General features: G+C 40.8%; 1 protein-coding gene across 8 annotated transcripts in view; it reads right to left on the bottom strand.

The window, feature by feature from the left end:
• Nucleotides 1-17,990, bottom strand: part of Fancm (FA complementation group M) — a 70,563-nt gene that overhangs the window by 33,607 nt on the left and 18,966 nt on the right. For all 8 annotated transcript variants that reach the window (XM_045154573.1, XM_045154576.1, XM_045154574.1 and 5 more), the window contains 7 exons: nucleotides 16,094-16,225; nucleotides 13,631-13,763; nucleotides 9,260-9,385; nucleotides 7,189-7,275; nucleotides 6,372-6,556; nucleotides 4,890-5,096; nucleotides 2,248-2,461 (listed from right to left, as the gene is read on the bottom strand). In XM_045154573.1, the coding sequence (XP_045010508.1) occupies nucleotides 2,248-2,461; nucleotides 4,890-5,096; nucleotides 6,372-6,556; nucleotides 7,189-7,275; nucleotides 9,260-9,385; nucleotides 13,631-13,763; nucleotides 16,094-16,225 (1,084 nt within the window). The remainder of the gene's footprint in view (nucleotides 1-2,247; nucleotides 2,462-4,889; nucleotides 5,097-6,371; nucleotides 6,557-7,188; nucleotides 7,276-9,259; nucleotides 9,386-13,630; nucleotides 13,764-16,093; nucleotides 16,226-17,990) is intronic.

The raw sequence follows: 17,990 nt of genomic DNA, 5'->3' as shown, positions 1-17,990 counted from the left end.
AAAATAAAAAAAAAAAGCTATTCAAGTTCAGACTGAAAATTCATTAAACAAGGACACAGCAGGAAACATTCCTACCTCCACAGGCATGATGGTCCCCAAGTCTTTCACAAGCTTCTAAGAGTATTAGGTGCTGTATGACCTATGTGATCCTTTACTAGCCCTCCTCAAAGATCAAGTAAAACACAAATAAATTTTCCTCATTTTCATTTTTAATTTTTATTTATTTGCACATTTAAGTGTGTGTGGGTACCCCAGGACCTCCTGCCATTGCAAACAAATACCAAACAGAGGTGGAGAGATGGCTCACTGGTTAAAGGCTCTTGCTTGCAAAGCCTGATAGCCTGAATTCAGTTCCTCAGTACCCACATAAATCCAGATGCAAAGTAGTGCATGTGTCTGAAGTACATTTGCAATGGCAAGAGGCCCTGGCATGCCCATTCTTTCTTCTGCTTCTCCCCACTCTTCAAATGAATTAATAATTATATATAGATATAGATATGTTTTTTAAAAAAGCCAGGTGTAATCCAGCACTAAGGAAGCAAAGGTAGGAGGATTGCTGTGAGTTTGAGGCCAGGTAGGACTAAAGAGTGAATGCCAGGTCAGCCTGGTCTACAGGGAGTCCCTAACATACCTACACCCACACAAACACTAGACACTTGCACCACTTTTGTGTCTGGCTTATGTGAATGGTTTGGGAATTGAAACCTGGGCTGTTAGGCTTTGCAAGCACCTTTAGCCATTGAACAATCTTTTCAGCCCCAAGGCTCTTCATTTTCACAGTGCAAATACTCCGTGAAGTTTTCTTAGTATCAGCAAAGCCTTGGCAGTTCAAATACTAGCAACACTCTCTTTACTAACTGTGCTCCTTACTGCAGACTATCTGTGTCAGAACGGTGACTGTGTCTCTCTCTTGGGTCAGTGTGGCCGTGCCCTAATGTCATCACTCTGTCTTAAGGATGACAATTTATTTACTTGTTTATTTTTATTTATGTTTTTGTTATTTAAAAAAATTTTTTTTCTTTTATTATTTTATTTCAGAGAGAGGGGGGTGGGAGAGAAAAATGTGCAGATAGACAGAATGGGTGTGCCAGAGCCTTCCACCTCGACAAACAAATTCCACACATGTGTCATCTTGTGCATGTGGCTTACATGAGTCCTGGGGAAATCAAACCTGGGTTCTTTGACTTTGTAGGCAAATGCCTTAACTGCTCAGCTATCTCTCCAGCCCTGCTTGTTACTTTTGAGACAAAGTATCATTATAGCCCAGGCTGACCTGGAACCCATTCTGTAGCCCAGGCTAACCTTTAACTCACAGAGATCCTCCTACCTCAGCCCCCTGAGTGTTGGGATGAAAGGCATGTGCAACTACACCTGGCTCTAAGATACCAATTAAAAAAAAAAGTTTCTCCTTTGTGAAAAAGGAGACTGTCCTTTTCCATTTCTTAGACCATTTCCAGAGACACCTAGTACTGGTTAATCCTTCCTTTAATCCTCTTTGGCAGAGATACAGGTATAAATCCAGTAAAGGCTAATAAGCAGGCTGCTATCCATTTTTTAAAACCAGAGGTATTTTTCTTATGGGTCTAGAAACTATGTCTTCAAAATGTAAACATCAAGGAAAACAAGATAATGTCCCAATCCCCAATAACCACAGAAGCTTGCCCAGGCACCTTTCTGGAAACTGTTAACATCTGCTTTATAGAAATGAGAGAAGTTTTTGTTATTCCTCTGGATAAAGGTAAAACACCAACATAATTTTCTATATGAATTATTACCAGGTGAATCTATGGTGAATGTTGAAAGAATGTACAACAAATGGCAGCATCTCATTATCTGAGGGCAAGGTAATACAATCTTGAGAACAAGTATGTTAAGGACTGCACCTGACTAAGTATATAGATGTGCAGAATTTCTTTCTGCTTTTGTATTATTGTAGATTGTCAACAACACATACTGTAATTTGACTTAATGCTTCTTCATGAATAAAACTGACTTCTTTCTTTGCTGTAATTTGTGGAGGATCCTCTGGGTTAGTAAGACATTTTCAGTTTTCCCTACTAGTTTCTATCACTCTGGACTGCCAGTGTCTCCATCCCTTTGCCTGATTTTGTATTCTTCCAAAGACAATACCCAACATATCTTAGAACACACACTGACTTTCAGAGAAGAAATACTATATCAAGATAGGACATGCTAGCTAAGAACAAGAGAGTAAAAGAGTGTGTCATATGGGAAAAAGAAAATTACCATCTATGGAGGAAAAGAGAGATGACTTTCGCTGTAGTTTCTGAGAAGGCTTCTCTGGTTCCCTGACACCATGCGTGATGACCATCTTGTGTAATTTTGGATGGATATTCTCAGGAACCATTCGTGGACTTCCTTGGTAAAAATGAAGGACCTGTCTGTTACCCGAAATAGCTTTATAAATATTTCTTTTGTTGGACTGACTTTGATTATATGTCTGTGAAAACAAATATAAAATGTCAAATTTATTTCCATAATAAACATTTAGCTATCACAAGCAATTATATTAGTTTGGGATTAGTATAAACATAAAATTAAACTATGTCAATTTGAGCTTAGTATAAACATTAAACTAAACTTTGACTCACTTAAATACTAAAGAATAGAATTTTTATTGTCTTGAATGTTAAGAAAAATTAGTAAATTGTTAGATTAACATTTGAATAAAATTATTTCAAAGTTTATTTACCTACAAAAATACATCTAAGTATATCACAAAGGAAATGTATTTTTATGATCTTACTGCTTTGAATATTGCCAATATTTACACATATGGTTAAATAAGTGAGTGCATATTTTTTAGAGGTGATTTTTTTGTATGTGCATATTTATGTATGTATATGAAAAATGCATACACATGCACATATGTGCACACATGTGGAGGTCACAGAACTTCCAGGTTGTCATTACTTAGGTGCAGCCCACCTGTTTTGGTTTGTTTTTGTTTTTTTTTTTTTTAATTTTTTAATTTATTTTTATTTATTTGAGAGCAACAGACAGAGAGAGAGAAAGAGGCAGAGAGAGAGAGAATGGGCGCGCCAGGGCTTCCAGCCTCTGCAAACGAACTCCAGACGCGTGCACCCCCTTGTGCATCTGGCTAACGTGGGACCTGGGGAACCGAGCCTCGAACCGGGGTCCTTAGGCTTCACAGGCAAGCGCTTAACCGCTAAGCCATCTCTCCAGCCCTGTTTTTGTTTTTTTGAGGTAGGGTCTTACTCTAGCCCAAGCTGACCACTGGAATTCACTATGCAGTCTCAGTGTGACCTTAAATTTATGATGATCCACCTACCTTTGCCTCCCAAGTGCTAGGACTAAAGGAGTGCACTACCATGCCCAGCTCAGCTCACCATTTTTGAGACAGTGTCTCTCACTTGCTAGGAACTCACCACATAGATTAGACTGGTTGGTCAGAGACTAGACTGGTTTCAGAATACACACACACACACACACACATAATATATATATTTTTTCTCTCAAGGAAAGGTCTCACTCAAACTCAGGCAGACTTCACTCTATAGCTCCACGCTGGCTTCAAACTCATGGCAATCTTCTTGCCTCTGCCTCCCAAGTGCTATGATTTAAGGCACGTGCCACTATGCATGGCAAATAAATTTATTTTACCCATCACATGTTGTCTCTGGTACACGTTCTTTGGTATTTATTTAGCTAATTATATAAAATGACAAAAACACTGTTTACTATAGTTGAAATAAACAGGGGCTGGAGAGACTGCTTAGTGGTTAAGATGCTTGCCTGCAAAGGGTAAGGACCCAGGTTCGGCCCTGCAGAACTCACATAAACGCAAGGTGACACATGCACACAAGATGACACCCATGTCTGGAGTTTGACCGCAAAGGCTAGAGGTCCTGGCATGACAATTCTCTCTCTCATTAATACAATTAATTAATTAATTAAATGTTGAGTAATACTGAAGTAGTAAATGTGTTTCTATTACTTATTTGAGAGTAAAACAGAGAGAGAGGAAAAGGAAGGCAGACCAGGGCACAGCCACTGCAAATGAACTCCAGGTGCATGTACTAATTTGTGCACCTGACTTACATAGGTACTACAGAATAGAACCCAGGCTGTCAGGTGTTTCAAGCAAGCATCTTTAAGCACTGAGCCATTGCTCCAGCCCAAAGTGTTTCTTTACATGGACAAAAATTAGGAAAATGAATTCAATCAAACATTTCTGTTACAATGGCTGGGAAGATGGCTCATGGAATAAAGAGCTTGCCACTCAAGGCTGAGTAGTACCTGAGCTTTTATCCTCAAACTCCACCTAAAAGGACAGAGGCCATATCAGGTTTCTGTAATCCCAGCACACTGACAATGAGATGGTGTACAAAGACTTTTGCAGAAGTTATTTGCAAACTCAGCAAAAAGAATAGCAGCAGCACAAGATCAAAAGAAATCCTGCCTCCAATGAGTTAACAGTGAGGGCAGACCCCAAAGTTGTTTTCAAACCTCTGTGTACTCCATGGCATGGGTGCACCAACAGTCAGCCATGAGAACATTCACACATGTGGACAAACAAAAATAATTAATGAAAAAATTCTTGCCGGGCATGGTGGCGCACGCCTTTAATCCCAACACTTGGGAGGCAGAGGTGGGAGGATCATCGAGAGTTCGAGGCCACCCTGAGACTACATAGTTAATTCCAGGTCAGCCTGGACCAGAGTGAGACCCTACCACGAAAAAAAAAAAAATTCATAGTATAAGAAAAAATACTCAGAATCGAATTCAAAGGGGGAAAACAAGCCACATTTACTTATGGATTGTTTGGACTATGACTCATGAAACATTGTCTTTGGGCTATATTTCTCTAGAACAAATGTCAACCACGCTTGCACACATGTACTTACACGCTCTTCACGTCCTTCAGCCAGGATCACTACAATCCTGCCTTGTCGCTTGCGACCAGTTCTACCCATTCGTTGTATGAGGCGGATTGGGCTCTTCTGGGCATCAAAGCAAATGATAAGATCAACTTCCCCTATATCCAAACCCTCCTCACCAACACAGGTAGAAACCAATGTGTTGTAACCACCATCACGAAATCGTTTCACTACCTGAAACAAAAATGACTTCAAGATTACTACAAGCAAATATGTAAGAACTGCAGATCCAACCATGCTTTCCCCTTACCCAAAAATGGTGAAATCGGATTTAAAAGCAGCATCAAGGATGATGTGGAATGGAGAAAAGACACAGGGAGAGGGTGACCAAATGAAAACAACAGGCCTAATTCTTTTGTGTTAATAATGGTTATAAACCTGGTGTGGTAGCACCTGCTTTAATCCTAGCACTGTGGAGGCAGAGGTAGGAAGATCACTGTAACTCTGAGGCCAGCCTGAGACTAATAGTGAATTTCAGGTCAGCCTGGATTAGAATAAGACCCTACCTTGGAAAATCAAAATAAAGAAGAACGAGTAATTTCATTTCCTTTTGGAATCTCTAATGACCTTAAACCAAAATGACACCTGACATATTATTTACATGTAACTTAAAACAACTGCTTTCCTTTTGCAACAGATAAACAGTCAATGTGGGCCACATACTAGCTATAAAAACTATAATTCTATTTTTTAACATTTTATTTATTTATTTGCAAGGACAGAGAGACAGAGAATAGGTGCGTCACAGCCTCTAGCCACTGCAAATGGACTCTAGATGCACACACCACTTTGTGCATATGGCTTCATGTGGGTACTGAGAAATCGAACCCAGGTCATTAGGCATTGCAGGCAAGTGCCTTACCTGCTGAGCCATCCCTCCAGCTCTATAATTATTTAATATAAACTGGGCATGGGGGTAATCATAGCTGTAATCTCAGCACTTGGCAGATGGAATAGAAGGTTACATGACACTCTGTCTCAAAACCAAAAACAAAGAAACAAGCCAATGATTCAAAGCCACATGTAACACTTTCTCTGATTTTTCACAATGTGTTTATCTTGGGTTGGAGAAATGGCTTAGCAGTTAAGTGCCTGCCTGTGGAGCCTAAGGATCCCGATGCAAGGCTCAATTCCCCAGGACCCATGTTAGCCAGATACACAAGGGGGCGCACACGTCTAGAGTTCATTTGCAGTGGCTGGAGGCCCTGGCATGCCCATTCTGTCTGTCTGTCTCTCTCCCTCTCTCTCTGCCTCTGACTCTTTGTCTGTCTGTCGCTCTAATAAATAAATAAAAACAAAAAAAATTTTTTTAAGATATGTTTATCCTGTATGTTTGTTAATTAATAAACTATCTTCAAGCATGGAATTGAGCAGTGAATTACAACAAAAAAGCCCAAGTGCAAAACAAATCAATTTTATTTGTATTTCCTCATTTGCAGAACTCATTACCTCCAGTTGCTCCTTCTGGGTGAAACCTTTTGTGCTTTTCCCTGAGGCATGGCCAATGAAGGTCATTACTCGAATAATAGGCTGATGCTGTAAAAGCATTTCAGCAATTTCCTGCACACTGTCTCGAAATGAAGAAAAGATCATAACTCTGGTTTCCAGACATTTCTTTTCAGAGCTGTTTTTAGCTGTGTAACAGAAAGACTTTAATTACAACTTTTACAAAAAGCTTTTAGGTCCAAGTTCTAGTTCAGTGTAGACAGAGTGCTTGGCTAACATGTGCAAGGCCCTGGGCTTGATCCCTGGTACTCCCCCCACCCCCACCATGAAAGAGAATAGCTTTTAGAGAAGAACTAGTTGGAAATGCAAGCCTTAAAGAGTAATTATCTCAAAAAATATTTTAAGCCTGGTGTGGTGGCACACTCCTTTAATCCCAGCACTCGGGAAGCAGAGGTAGGAGGATTGCCATGAGTTTGAGGCCACCCGGACACTACAGAGTGATTTCCAGGTCAGGCTGAACTAGAGTGAGACCCTACCTCGAAAAAGCAAAATAAAATAAAATTAATAAATTTAAGACATTTTTTGCATGTGTATATGCATGTGTGTAGTATGTATGGTGTAGTGTACTGTGTATGTGGCATATGAAAGTATGTGCAGATGTGCACACCCCATGCACACGCATGCAGAGGCCAGAGGATAATGTCCAGGTGTCCTCTCTTTTGCTCATTTGTGTATTTCCTTGACGTAGATACTCTCACTGAATCCAACACTGTTGTTTTAGGTCAGTAACTAGGTTGCCGTGGTACTAAATGTTACATACCATTCCATGACTTGAAGTGTCCAACTACAACTTCTTCTAACTTCTTTAACTTTGGGTGACTATAGTAAAATTGGTTCTCTTTATCTCCTACAAAAGGGAGAAAAAAAAAACACACCCAAGTTTATTTCTACTGTGTTCTATGCAAATTCTTTTTTAAAAAATATTTTATTTCTATTTATTTGAGAAAGAGACACAGAAACAGAGAGAGAGAGAGAATGGGCATACCAGGGCCTCCAGTCACTGCAAATGAACTCCAGATATGTGCACCCCCTTGTGCAACTGGCTTATGTGGGTCCTGGGGTGTTGAACCTGAGTCCTTTGGCTTTGCAGGCAAGTGCCTTAACCATGAAACCATCTCTCCAGCCCCTCTATGTAAATTCTTAATGTATGGTAAGGTAAGTTACCTTCTTCAAAATATTTTACCTGGGCAGTGTTGTACATACCTGTAATCCCAGCATTTGGGAGATGGAGGCAGAGGGATCAGGAGTTTAAGGTCAGCCCCAGCTACATAGCATGTCTAAGTGTTTGAGGCTGGTCTTGGCTATATGAGAATCTTTCTAAAAAGAAAAACAAACAACTACCACAAAAAAAAAGAAAAAAACAAAAAGAAAACCAACAATGAAAGCATTGCTTTTTTCTTTTTAAACAGTGAGTATCATGTAATTGTAAAAAGGAAATTACAAATTTCTATAAAAATTTAATATTAAGATAAAATTCAAATGGTCATCAACAGCAAAGCAACAGGTAAAAAATACATATTTAGTTAAACTATTGTTCAATGTTTAAACATTCTAATCTGTGTTTAACATCAGTAACCACTCTTAACATATTATAAAAGTTAGAGTTCATAAACTTTTTTTTTTTTTTTTTTTTTTTGGATTTTCGAGGTAGGGTCTCACTCTGGTCCAGGCTGACCTGGAATTCACTATGTAGTCTCAGGGTGGCCTCGAACTCATGATGATCCTCCTACCTCTGCCTCCCGAGTGCTGGGATTAAAGGCATGTGCCACCATGCCCAGCTAGAGTTTATAAACTTGCATGCATTCATCCTAACATTCTAACTAAAAGGACAGAAACCTTAAGCATTTAACAGGTCTATTGTTATATTAAAAAGTATGCTAGAGTAGAGGGCTGCAGGGATGGCTTAGCACTTAAGGCATTTCCCTACAAAGCCAAAGGTCCCTGGTTCAATTCGCCAGGACCCACATTAGCCAGATGTACAAGAGTGCACACATATCTGGAGTTCGTTTGCAGTGGCTGGAGGCCCTGGTGCACCCATTCTCTCTCTCTCCCTCTTTCTCTGTCAAATAAATAATAAATTGTGTTTTTTTTTAATATGCTAGAGTTGGGCATGGTGGCGCATTCCTTTAATCCCAGCACTTGCGAGGCAGAGCTAGGAGGATCACTGTGAGTTTGAGGCACCCTGAGGTTACATAGTGAATTCCAGGTCAGCCTGAGCTAGAGTGAGACCCTACCTCAAAAAACAACAACAAGTATGCTAGATGCACAAAGGTGAGGCAAGTATAAGGTTGCCCATGCCCATTAGGTAGTGCGTCTAGAGTGCAACTTCAGTAGTTGAGGCCCTGGGATGCCAATTCTCTCTCCATGCCTCTCTCTAAAAGAAAAGAAAAAAGTATGGATAGACATGTGCATCATGAGAGAAAAACATCATTTAATTTTGCTTTGTTTTGTTTACAAGGTAGGGTCTTACTCTGGCTCAGGCTGATCTGGCATTTACTATGTAGTCTCAAGTTGGCCTCCAACTCATGACAATCATCTTACCTCTGCCTCCCAGTTGCTGAGGTTAAAGACATGCACCACCATGATAGGCTTCAATTAATTTTAATAAATGAAAACAATTTAAAATTTATTTATTGGTGAATAGGTTTTGCTAAGTATGTAACATCTGGGCTGAAGTAATCCTCCTACCTTAACCTCCCAAGTAGCTGCCACTTTGCCCAAGTAAAAGAATATATAGCCCATGAAACCCTACCTCAAAAAAGAAAAGAAAAAAGTATACACACATGCACACACACACACACATATATAATTTGAGTGAAAACAAATCCGACCTTTCTGGACAGCAGAACCACCACTTGCTAAAGTGTTCCGTGTTTGTGCAAATATGCTCTCCAAATGATTATAGAGTTTCAAGAAGTCCTCATTCCGGCTAAGTTCAGTTTTTGCCCGTGTCATTCCTTCAGAAATTAAAAAAAGATTTTAGAAATAAGCAAATAAATCAAACTTAGTCACAGTTAATATTATTATTATTTTTATTATACTCTCATATATTTATTTGAGAGAGAGAGAGAGGGGAGGAGGAGAGAGAAAGGGGCAGATAGCGAATGGACGCTCAGGGCCTCTAGCCACTGCAAAGGAACTCCAGATACATGTGCCCCTTATGCATCTGGCTTACATGCATCCTGGGGAGTTGAATCTGGGTCCTTTGTCTTTGCCGGCAAATGCCTTAAAGGCTAAGCCACCTCTCCAGCCCCCCACCTTTTTTGAGATAGGGTGAGGTAGGGTCTAGCTCTAGCCAAGGCTGTTCTGGAATTCACTATGTAGCCTTAGGCTGGCCAGTTATTCCTTTAAAATATTTCTATTTATTTATTTGCAAGCATATAGATAATGATAAATAGAGCCGGGCATGCTGGTACACACCTTTAATCCCAGCACTCAGGAGGCAGAGGTAGGATGATTGAGGTGATTTTGAAGCCACCCTGAAACTACACAGAGAATTCCAAATCAGCCTAGGCTACAGAGAGACCCTGCTGTGAAAAACAAAACAAGAAAAAAAGAAATAGAAAGAGAGAGAAAATGGGCCTATCAAGGCCTCTTAGCACTCCAGATATATGCACCATTTTGTGTATCTGGCATTACATGGGTACTGAGAAATCAAACCCATACTGGAAGGCTTTACACACAAGCACTTTAACCACTGAGCCAGCTTTCTAGCCCTCACATTAATTATTTATTAAAGGAAAGTAAATTTTAACCAGAAAGTCAGAATTCTAAATTAAAAATAAAAACTAGGACACACGTGGTGGCGCACGTCTTTAATCCCAGCACTCGGGAGGCAGGAGGTTGAAGGATAGCCTTAAGCTTGAGGCTACCCTGAGAATACATAGTGAATTCCAAGTCAGCCTGGGCTAGAGTGAGATGCTACCTTGAAAAACCACAAAAAAGGACTTCTGGTTAAGATGGCGGTGTAGGTACCACGCCAAAGCAGTGTAGGGGGGAAAAAGACCAAAATAACTCAGCAAAATACACACTTTTACTAAAAAGTGAGGTGTATAGGAAATTGAAGTGGCAGCGGAGAAGTAGAAGAGTTCCAGGGCATCCAGAGCCTGCACAGGCGGGAAAAGCGGCTCCGGCAGCTCGGCCAACCGCCGCAACCGTGGCGCACCAGAAAGCCGCCAGACTCGGCTCCAGCCGCAGGAAAAGCCAGGTGCGGGATTTTCCCCTCACACCGCGCTCTCTGCAACTTGGGAAACGTGAGGGGAGAGCGGCAGCGAGCAACGGAGGAGCAGACCACGAGGTAGAAGAACACGTGGAGCAGTGAGAGAACCAGAGCAGCTGCGGCTCCCTCCCCTCCCCCACCGCCTGAGCCCAGCTCCAGCGAACAGATCAGCGGTCCCGGGCCGCGCCAACTTGGGCTGACAGCGGGACCCAAGCAGGAGCAGAGTTCGGCAGCAACATCAGCGGCTCCAGCACCGGTAACAGCGGCCCCCCAGGAGTGGCAGCAGCGGCAGACTCGGCAGCAGCAGCTTCAGGGGGAGCAGCGGCAGTGGACACAGCAGCAGCAGCTTCAGCAGCAGCAGCGGCTCAGTATGCCCCGCAGGAAAAGCAAGTGCCCAGCTCCAGAAATCAGAACAGCAGCCCGACGACCCAGGCAGCAACTTGACTGAGACCAAAATCATCCAAGGTAACTGGGATTGCACCAGGGAAGGGTCTCACTTGGTCACAAGCTGACTTGGATCCCTCAACAGACCAGAAATCTTAACCTCTTTGTTGATAGAGGATCTGGTCGTTTTAATAACTACTCTTGCATACATACTCGGGGCTGTTTTTGATTGAATGTGTACAGTGTTTAGTTAAATTTTAGAATCTACCTGTATTTTATTCCACTCAGCCTGCTTGAATACTCCTATAGCAGGGAAACTCAACCCCTAAGAACATCTTGGTAGATACTCTGAGAGTCTTAAGAGCCACACCTAACACCTTAAGGTCCTACCCTGAAAATATATTACATCAAATCAATTGATACAGCTAAGAATACACAGCTAGCTAGAAAATCCAAGCATTAACTTAATCCAAGATGCAAAAATATATACATTATAACACAAGAAACACTAAAAAGCAAGACGATATAAATCCACCTAAAAGTATTAATGCATCAGAAATGTCCTCCAGTGAGAAAGAGTTAGAGGAAATGCCTGAGAAAGAGTTCAAAAGAATGATTATAAATATGTTCAAAGAGGTCAAAGAACACATCAAAACAATCAAAGAAGAAATCAAAGAGGAAATCAAAGGAATCAAAGAAGATACAGGACACCAATTTAATGAAATAATGAAGGCAATACAAGACATAAAAAAGGAAATAGAAATAATAAAGAAAAACCAGTCAGAATTACTAGCAATGAAGAACACAGTTAATGAAATAAAAAACTCTGTAGAAAATCTCACCAGTAGGATGGATGAGGGAGAGGACAGAATATCGAAGCTAGAAGACCAGGTGGCAGACCTAATGCAGTCCAACAAAGAGAAAGACAAACTTATAGAAAAGCGTGAGTGGGAATTTCAAGATATTCGGGACACTATGAAAAGATCCAATATAAGAATTCAGGGCATAGTAGAAGGAGAAGAACTCCACTCCAGAGGCATAGTAGGCGTCTTCAACAAAATCATAGAAGAAAAACCACAAAAAAGAAAAAAGAAAGAAAGAAACTGGACTAGAGAGATGGCTTAGGGGCTAAGGTGCTTGCCTGCAAAGCCAAAGGACCCAGATTTGATTCCCCAGGACCCAAAACATTATAGGCCATTGTCGAAGCCTTTGGTTTCCCACCAGGAATAGATTGTAAAACCCTACTGCTGAAGACTCCACATACTTGGGCTACCAGGTCACTGAGAAATCCTGCTGGAACCGAGCTGATTACCTCCTCCATGCAGACCAGCTGACAGAAAGCTGGAAGAAGCCATTCTGCATGCAGTTCAATGGAAGAAAGAGATACCACCAGTGAAGATACTCAATAGTGGACACTGCAAGGCATATATTTGGCCAGCAAGGCAAAATGAGCCAACGGGTGCAATAGTGGCACATCTGTCATGGCAGGAAACAACTGCCCTCTAATTGGACTGGAGGCCCACTCCATGAGAGGGAATACATCTCTAATACTGAAAACCTACAACAGGGGTAGTCATGAGCCCTAGGGGTGTAACATCTACTGCTGTCTGGCTAAATGTACCATACTATGCTCATCAAACTTCCCACTAAGCATTTCTCTTAATATTCATACCCATATATTAATGCTACTCTCACTTTTGGTAGAGAACCTTCTCTTTTCAGATGGCAGTGACCTTGGGATGACTCAGAAGGCATCATGCTGCTGGGAAGAAGTGACAGAGGAATGCTCAGTACTTCAGTATCTCTATCACACCTTCCAAGGCTCAGGGTCTATTGCAGAAGAGGTGGCGGAAAGAATATTACAACGTGCTCCCCACAGACACAAAATGGCCTGGATATCCATGACCTCACAGTGCCTGACACTACCTACACAAGACCATCATAAGTGGAGGAAAAGATCATGACATCAAAATAAAAGAGATACTGAATGAGATGGGGAGGGGACGTGATGGAGAATGGAATTTCAAAGGGGAAAGTGGGGGAGAGGGAGGGTATTACCATGGAATATTTTTTATAATCATAGAAGTTGTTAATAAGAAAAATTGAAAAAACAACAACAACAAAAACCTCAAGTTTGCCTGCAAAGCTTAACAACATGGGTTCAATTCCATAGTAGCCACATAAAGCCAGATGCACAAAGTGGTGCATGTATCTGGAGTTCATTTGCAGTTTCTGGAGGCCCTGGTACTTGCTTGCTCACTTTCTCTGCTTGCAAATAAAAATAGTAAAATATTTTAAAATAACCAAAGTTGGGGTAGAGAGATGAATTACTTGTTCAGACGCTTGCCTGCCAATCCTAAGTATCCAGGTTCAATTCCCCAGTACCCACATAAGCCAGATGCATATGGTGTGGTATATGCTTCTGGAGTTCGTCTGCAGTGGCTAGAGGCCCTAGTGTGCCCATTCATTCTCTCTTTCTCTGTCTCTTTTCAGATAAATAAATAAAAATAAAATAAAATAAAGCCCCAAACTCAACCCTGTAAAGTTTTACACCAGAATAATAGACATCACTATTTTTTCAATATTTCATATAATTTACCTTTTGTTCCACCCATAATTCCAGAAAGGAAGAAATATAATGATCTCATTCCCATTTGCTGCAATAATTCATAACCGTGATATAAGCTTATACAAATAGCAAACTCTCCCTCAATTATGCCTTGCTGTATTCCCTGGAAGGATAAGCATGTGTTAATTTAACAAGACAAGGAAATGAAAGGACATCTGCCATGCCCAAGCTGTAACATTTATAAGACAATTCAAATGATAATAACAACCATTCCCTTTATATATATATATAAATATATATTTTGTCAGGGCCCACTCTCCCATGCTGTTGTGGAATTCACTATGTAGTCTCAAGCTGGCCTGAAACTCAAATCCATTCTCCTACCTCCCACTCCCGAGTGCTGGGATTAAAGGCATGAGCCACTGTACCTGGCTTACAGTGATTATAATTTGTTAGTTCTACTGAATGTCATGCTATAGGAGATTGCTATGAAAAAGTATAGTGTTTTCCAAATGAAACCTATTTCTTTTTCTTAAATCCAACTGAAAACCACTACATATTATTTCTCTTCATAGGTAAATTATCTCAAGTATATAAATTCATGTGTCCTCTCAAAATTATTATAAGTAGCCAGGCGTGGTGGTGCACGCCTTTAATCCCAGCACTTGGGAGGCACAGGTAGGAGGATCGCTGTGAGTTCGAGGCCACCCTGAGATACAGAGTGAATTCCAGTTCAGCCTGGGCTAGAGTCAGAACCTACCTTGAAAAACAAAACAACCACAAAAAAAATTATTATAAGTATGTACCATAGGCCAAGCACTGAGCTGGATACAGGAGACACCATGGAAAATAAATCAGATAAAGACATACCCTCATAAAGCACAAATAATTTTTGGGTTGTTGGTATTTGTTTTTGTTTTGTTGTGACAGTTTCTTACTACATAGCACTGATTGTCCTCAAACTTATAGAAGTCATCTTGCCTCAATCTCTTGACTGCTGAGATCCATCACGCCCAGAAAAAATATAAATAAATAAAGAGCCAGGTGTGGTGGTGCACACCTTTAATCCTAGCATTTGGGAGGCAGAGGTCAGAGGATTGCCATGAGTTCGAGGCCACCCTGAGACTACACAGAGTTCCAGGTCAGCCTGGGCTAGAGTGAAACCCTACCTCGAAAAACAAAACAAAATAAATAAATAATAAAAATTAAAAGTTTAGGACTGGAGAGATGGCTTATCAGTTAAGGTATTTGCTTATGAAGCCTAAAGCCCCAGGTTCAATTCCCCAGGACCCCCGTAAAGCCAGATGCACAAGGTGGCACATGCATCTAGAGTTCTTTGCAGTGGCTGCAGGCCCTGGAGCACCTTTTCTCTCTATCAGCCTCTTTCTCTTTCTGAAGTAAATAAAAAATTAAAAGTTTAATAATCAGTAGCTTTGCCGAGCATGGTGGCACTTGCCTTTAATCCCAGCACTCGGAAGGCAGAGACAGGAGGATCACCGAGAGTTTGAGGCCACTCTAAGACTACATAGTGAATTCCAGGTCAGCCTGGGCTAGTGAGACCCTATCTCAAAAAATCCAAACAAAAAAATCGGCTTTCTGTAATGCTTCCTCCAACTCTGGTGTGAAGAGTAAGATTAAATGTACAAGGTTTAAAATTTAGTTACAATCTAGCCTCTCATGGCTCTTTAATGCTACAAAATAGAAATGGACTAAAAGACTAATAATTTGATAAAAGTCAAAAGATAAATTTGGCCAGGTGTGGAAGAGCATGCTTTTAAATGGCAGCACTCACGAGGCAGAGGTAGGAGGACTGCCATGAGTTCGAGGCCATCCTGAGACTACACAGTGAATTGCAGGTCAGCCTGGGGTACAGTGAAAGCCTACCTTGAAAAAACCAAAAATAAAATAAAAATAAATTTTAATAAGTCACTACACCTCCTCTTAGATTTTGTCATACTTTCATAAACTATATAAATCTTACCTAAATTTTTTGTGAAACAGCATCTCACACTGTCTCCCAGGCTAGCCTTGATCTCTCAGAGATCCTCCCACTTCAGCCTTTCAAGTATCAACGTGACTTTCCCTTCAACATAGAGTGCATACTCACAGTGTGAATCAATATAAACTTCCTTAAGTTGCCTTTGTCTGGTATTTGTCACATTAACAAGGAAAATAACTAATACATAAACTGGCTATGTACCTGCCATAATCCCATCTTAATTCTAAAGGAGTTAATACATAGCTAAGAAATCATCATTTAAACTTTATCCAGGCTCTCAGTACTAATTTACTCAATCACCAACATTTATTTAAGAATATCTACCACAAGCCAGGCATGGTGGCACATGCCTTTAATCCCAGTACTCAGGAGGCAGAGGTAAGAAGATTGCTATGAGTTCGAGGACACCCTGAGACTACAGAGTAAATTCTAGGTCAGCCTGGGCTACAGTGAGACCCTACCTCAAAAAAAAAAGAAGGAAAAACAATACCTACCGCAATATTTGGAGATGGGTTTTTCCTAAATTGATCTCTTGCCAGAATTAACTGGTATTTTGTTAAAGTAGGAATATCTCTTCTCATCAAAATATTTCTCTGAATCAAAGAACTGGCAAATGCTTCCAAAATCTGAAAAAACAAATTAGTTCAAAAAGTCCTTTTCAAATACAATGAAGTTGAGGGCTGGAGAGGGCTTAACAGTTAAGGTGCTTGCCTGTGACGCCAAAGGACCCAGGTTTGATTCCCCAGGACCCACATAAGCCAGATGCACAAGGTGGCACATGCATCTGGAGTTCATCTGCAGCAGAAGAAGGCCCTGGCATGCCAATTCTCTATATGCCTCTTTCTCTCTCTCAAACAAATAAAAATAAATTTAAATTTATTTACAACAAAAACTTAAAAAAAAGAAGTTGAATAGTTAATAAAGTTTGTCATGAAATGAAGTTTTTTACATGTGTATGTGGGTGGTTTGTATATGTGTGAGGGTGTGTGCACACATGTGCAAGTCCATGTAGAAGACAGAGGTTAACATCAGGTATCTTCCTCAATTGCTGTCCACCTTATTGAGATAGGGTCGCTCACCACATCCAGAGCTCACAAATTGAGCAAACTAGCTAGCTAGTAAGCCTTTGAGATTCTGTCTTTACCTCCCCATTATTGCGATTACCCACATAAAATTCTGGGGATGGGGGATCTGAATTCAGGTTCTCATGCTTGCACAGCAAGCACTTGACCCATCTTCCCAAACCATAAAGTGAGTTTTTCAGGAAATACAGTGTTACAATTATTAAGAATTGCCAACTTGACAGGTTTTAAAATCATCTAGAAGACAAACCTCTGGACATGCCTGTGAGGGAGCTTCTATGTTAGCCAAAGTAGGAAGACCTATTCTATGTAGAGGTGGTACAACTTCATGGGCTAGGTTCCTGGACTGAATAAGTAGAAGGAAGCAGGATGGGGAGATGGCTGAGTATATAAAGCACTCACTGCTCAAGCTTGAGTACATGAGTTTGACCCACAGACCCCATGTAAAATACCAGGAACCATGGAGTGCTTCTGTAATCCCAGAATGCTGACACTGAGTGTGATCTGGAAGGCAGAGACAAGAGAATTTCCTGGAAGTTCAAAGCTAGAATCCAGAGTGAGAAGCCCTGCCTCACATGAAGTCCACAGACAAGGACCAACCCAAAAGCTATCTTTTGACCTCCATGTACATGCTATAATACACATGCACTGACTCACATAAGAATGAACACACACACACACACACACACACACACAAAATAATAGTTTTTTTTTTAATTAAAAAAAAAGATGGAAGCCAGGTGTGGCAGCGCACATCTTTAATCCCAGCACTTGAGAGGCAGAGGTAGGAGAATCGCCAGGAGTTCAAGGCTACCCTGATCCTATACAGTAAATTCCAGATCAGCCTTGGCTAGAGTGAGACCTTACCTAGAGGGGGGAAAAAAAAAAAAGATGGAGTGGGGCATGGTGGTGCATGCCTTTAAACCCAGCACTTGGGAGGCAGGGTAGGAGGATCACCATGAGTTCAAAGCCACCCTGAGACTACTGAGTGTATTCCAGTTCACCCTGAGCTATAGTGAGACTATACCTTGAAAAGCAAAAAATAAAAATAAATAAATAAATAAAAAGATGGGCTGGAGAGATGGCTTAGTTAAGGCACTTGCCTGCATAAGCTAAGAACCCAGGTTTGATTCTCCAGGTCCAACATAAGTGATGGCCCATGTACCTGGAGTTTGTTTGTAGTGGCTAGAGAACCTTGCATATCCATTATTCCCCTCCTACCCTCCCTCCCTCTTTCCATGTGTCTCTAATAAATAAAATTTAAAAAATAAATAAATAAATAATAAAAACTTAAAAGAAATAAAGCTGA

The sequence above is a fragment of the Jaculus jaculus genome, chromosome 7 (assembly GCF_020740685.1).
Source record: "Jaculus jaculus isolate mJacJac1 chromosome 7, mJacJac1.mat.Y.cur, whole genome shotgun sequence".
NCBI classification, from domain to species: Eukaryota; Metazoa; Chordata; class Mammalia; order Rodentia; family Dipodidae; genus Jaculus; species Jaculus jaculus.
Note: the sequence above shows the minus strand (reverse complement) of the source record. Positions and strands in the feature narration are given on the sequence as shown.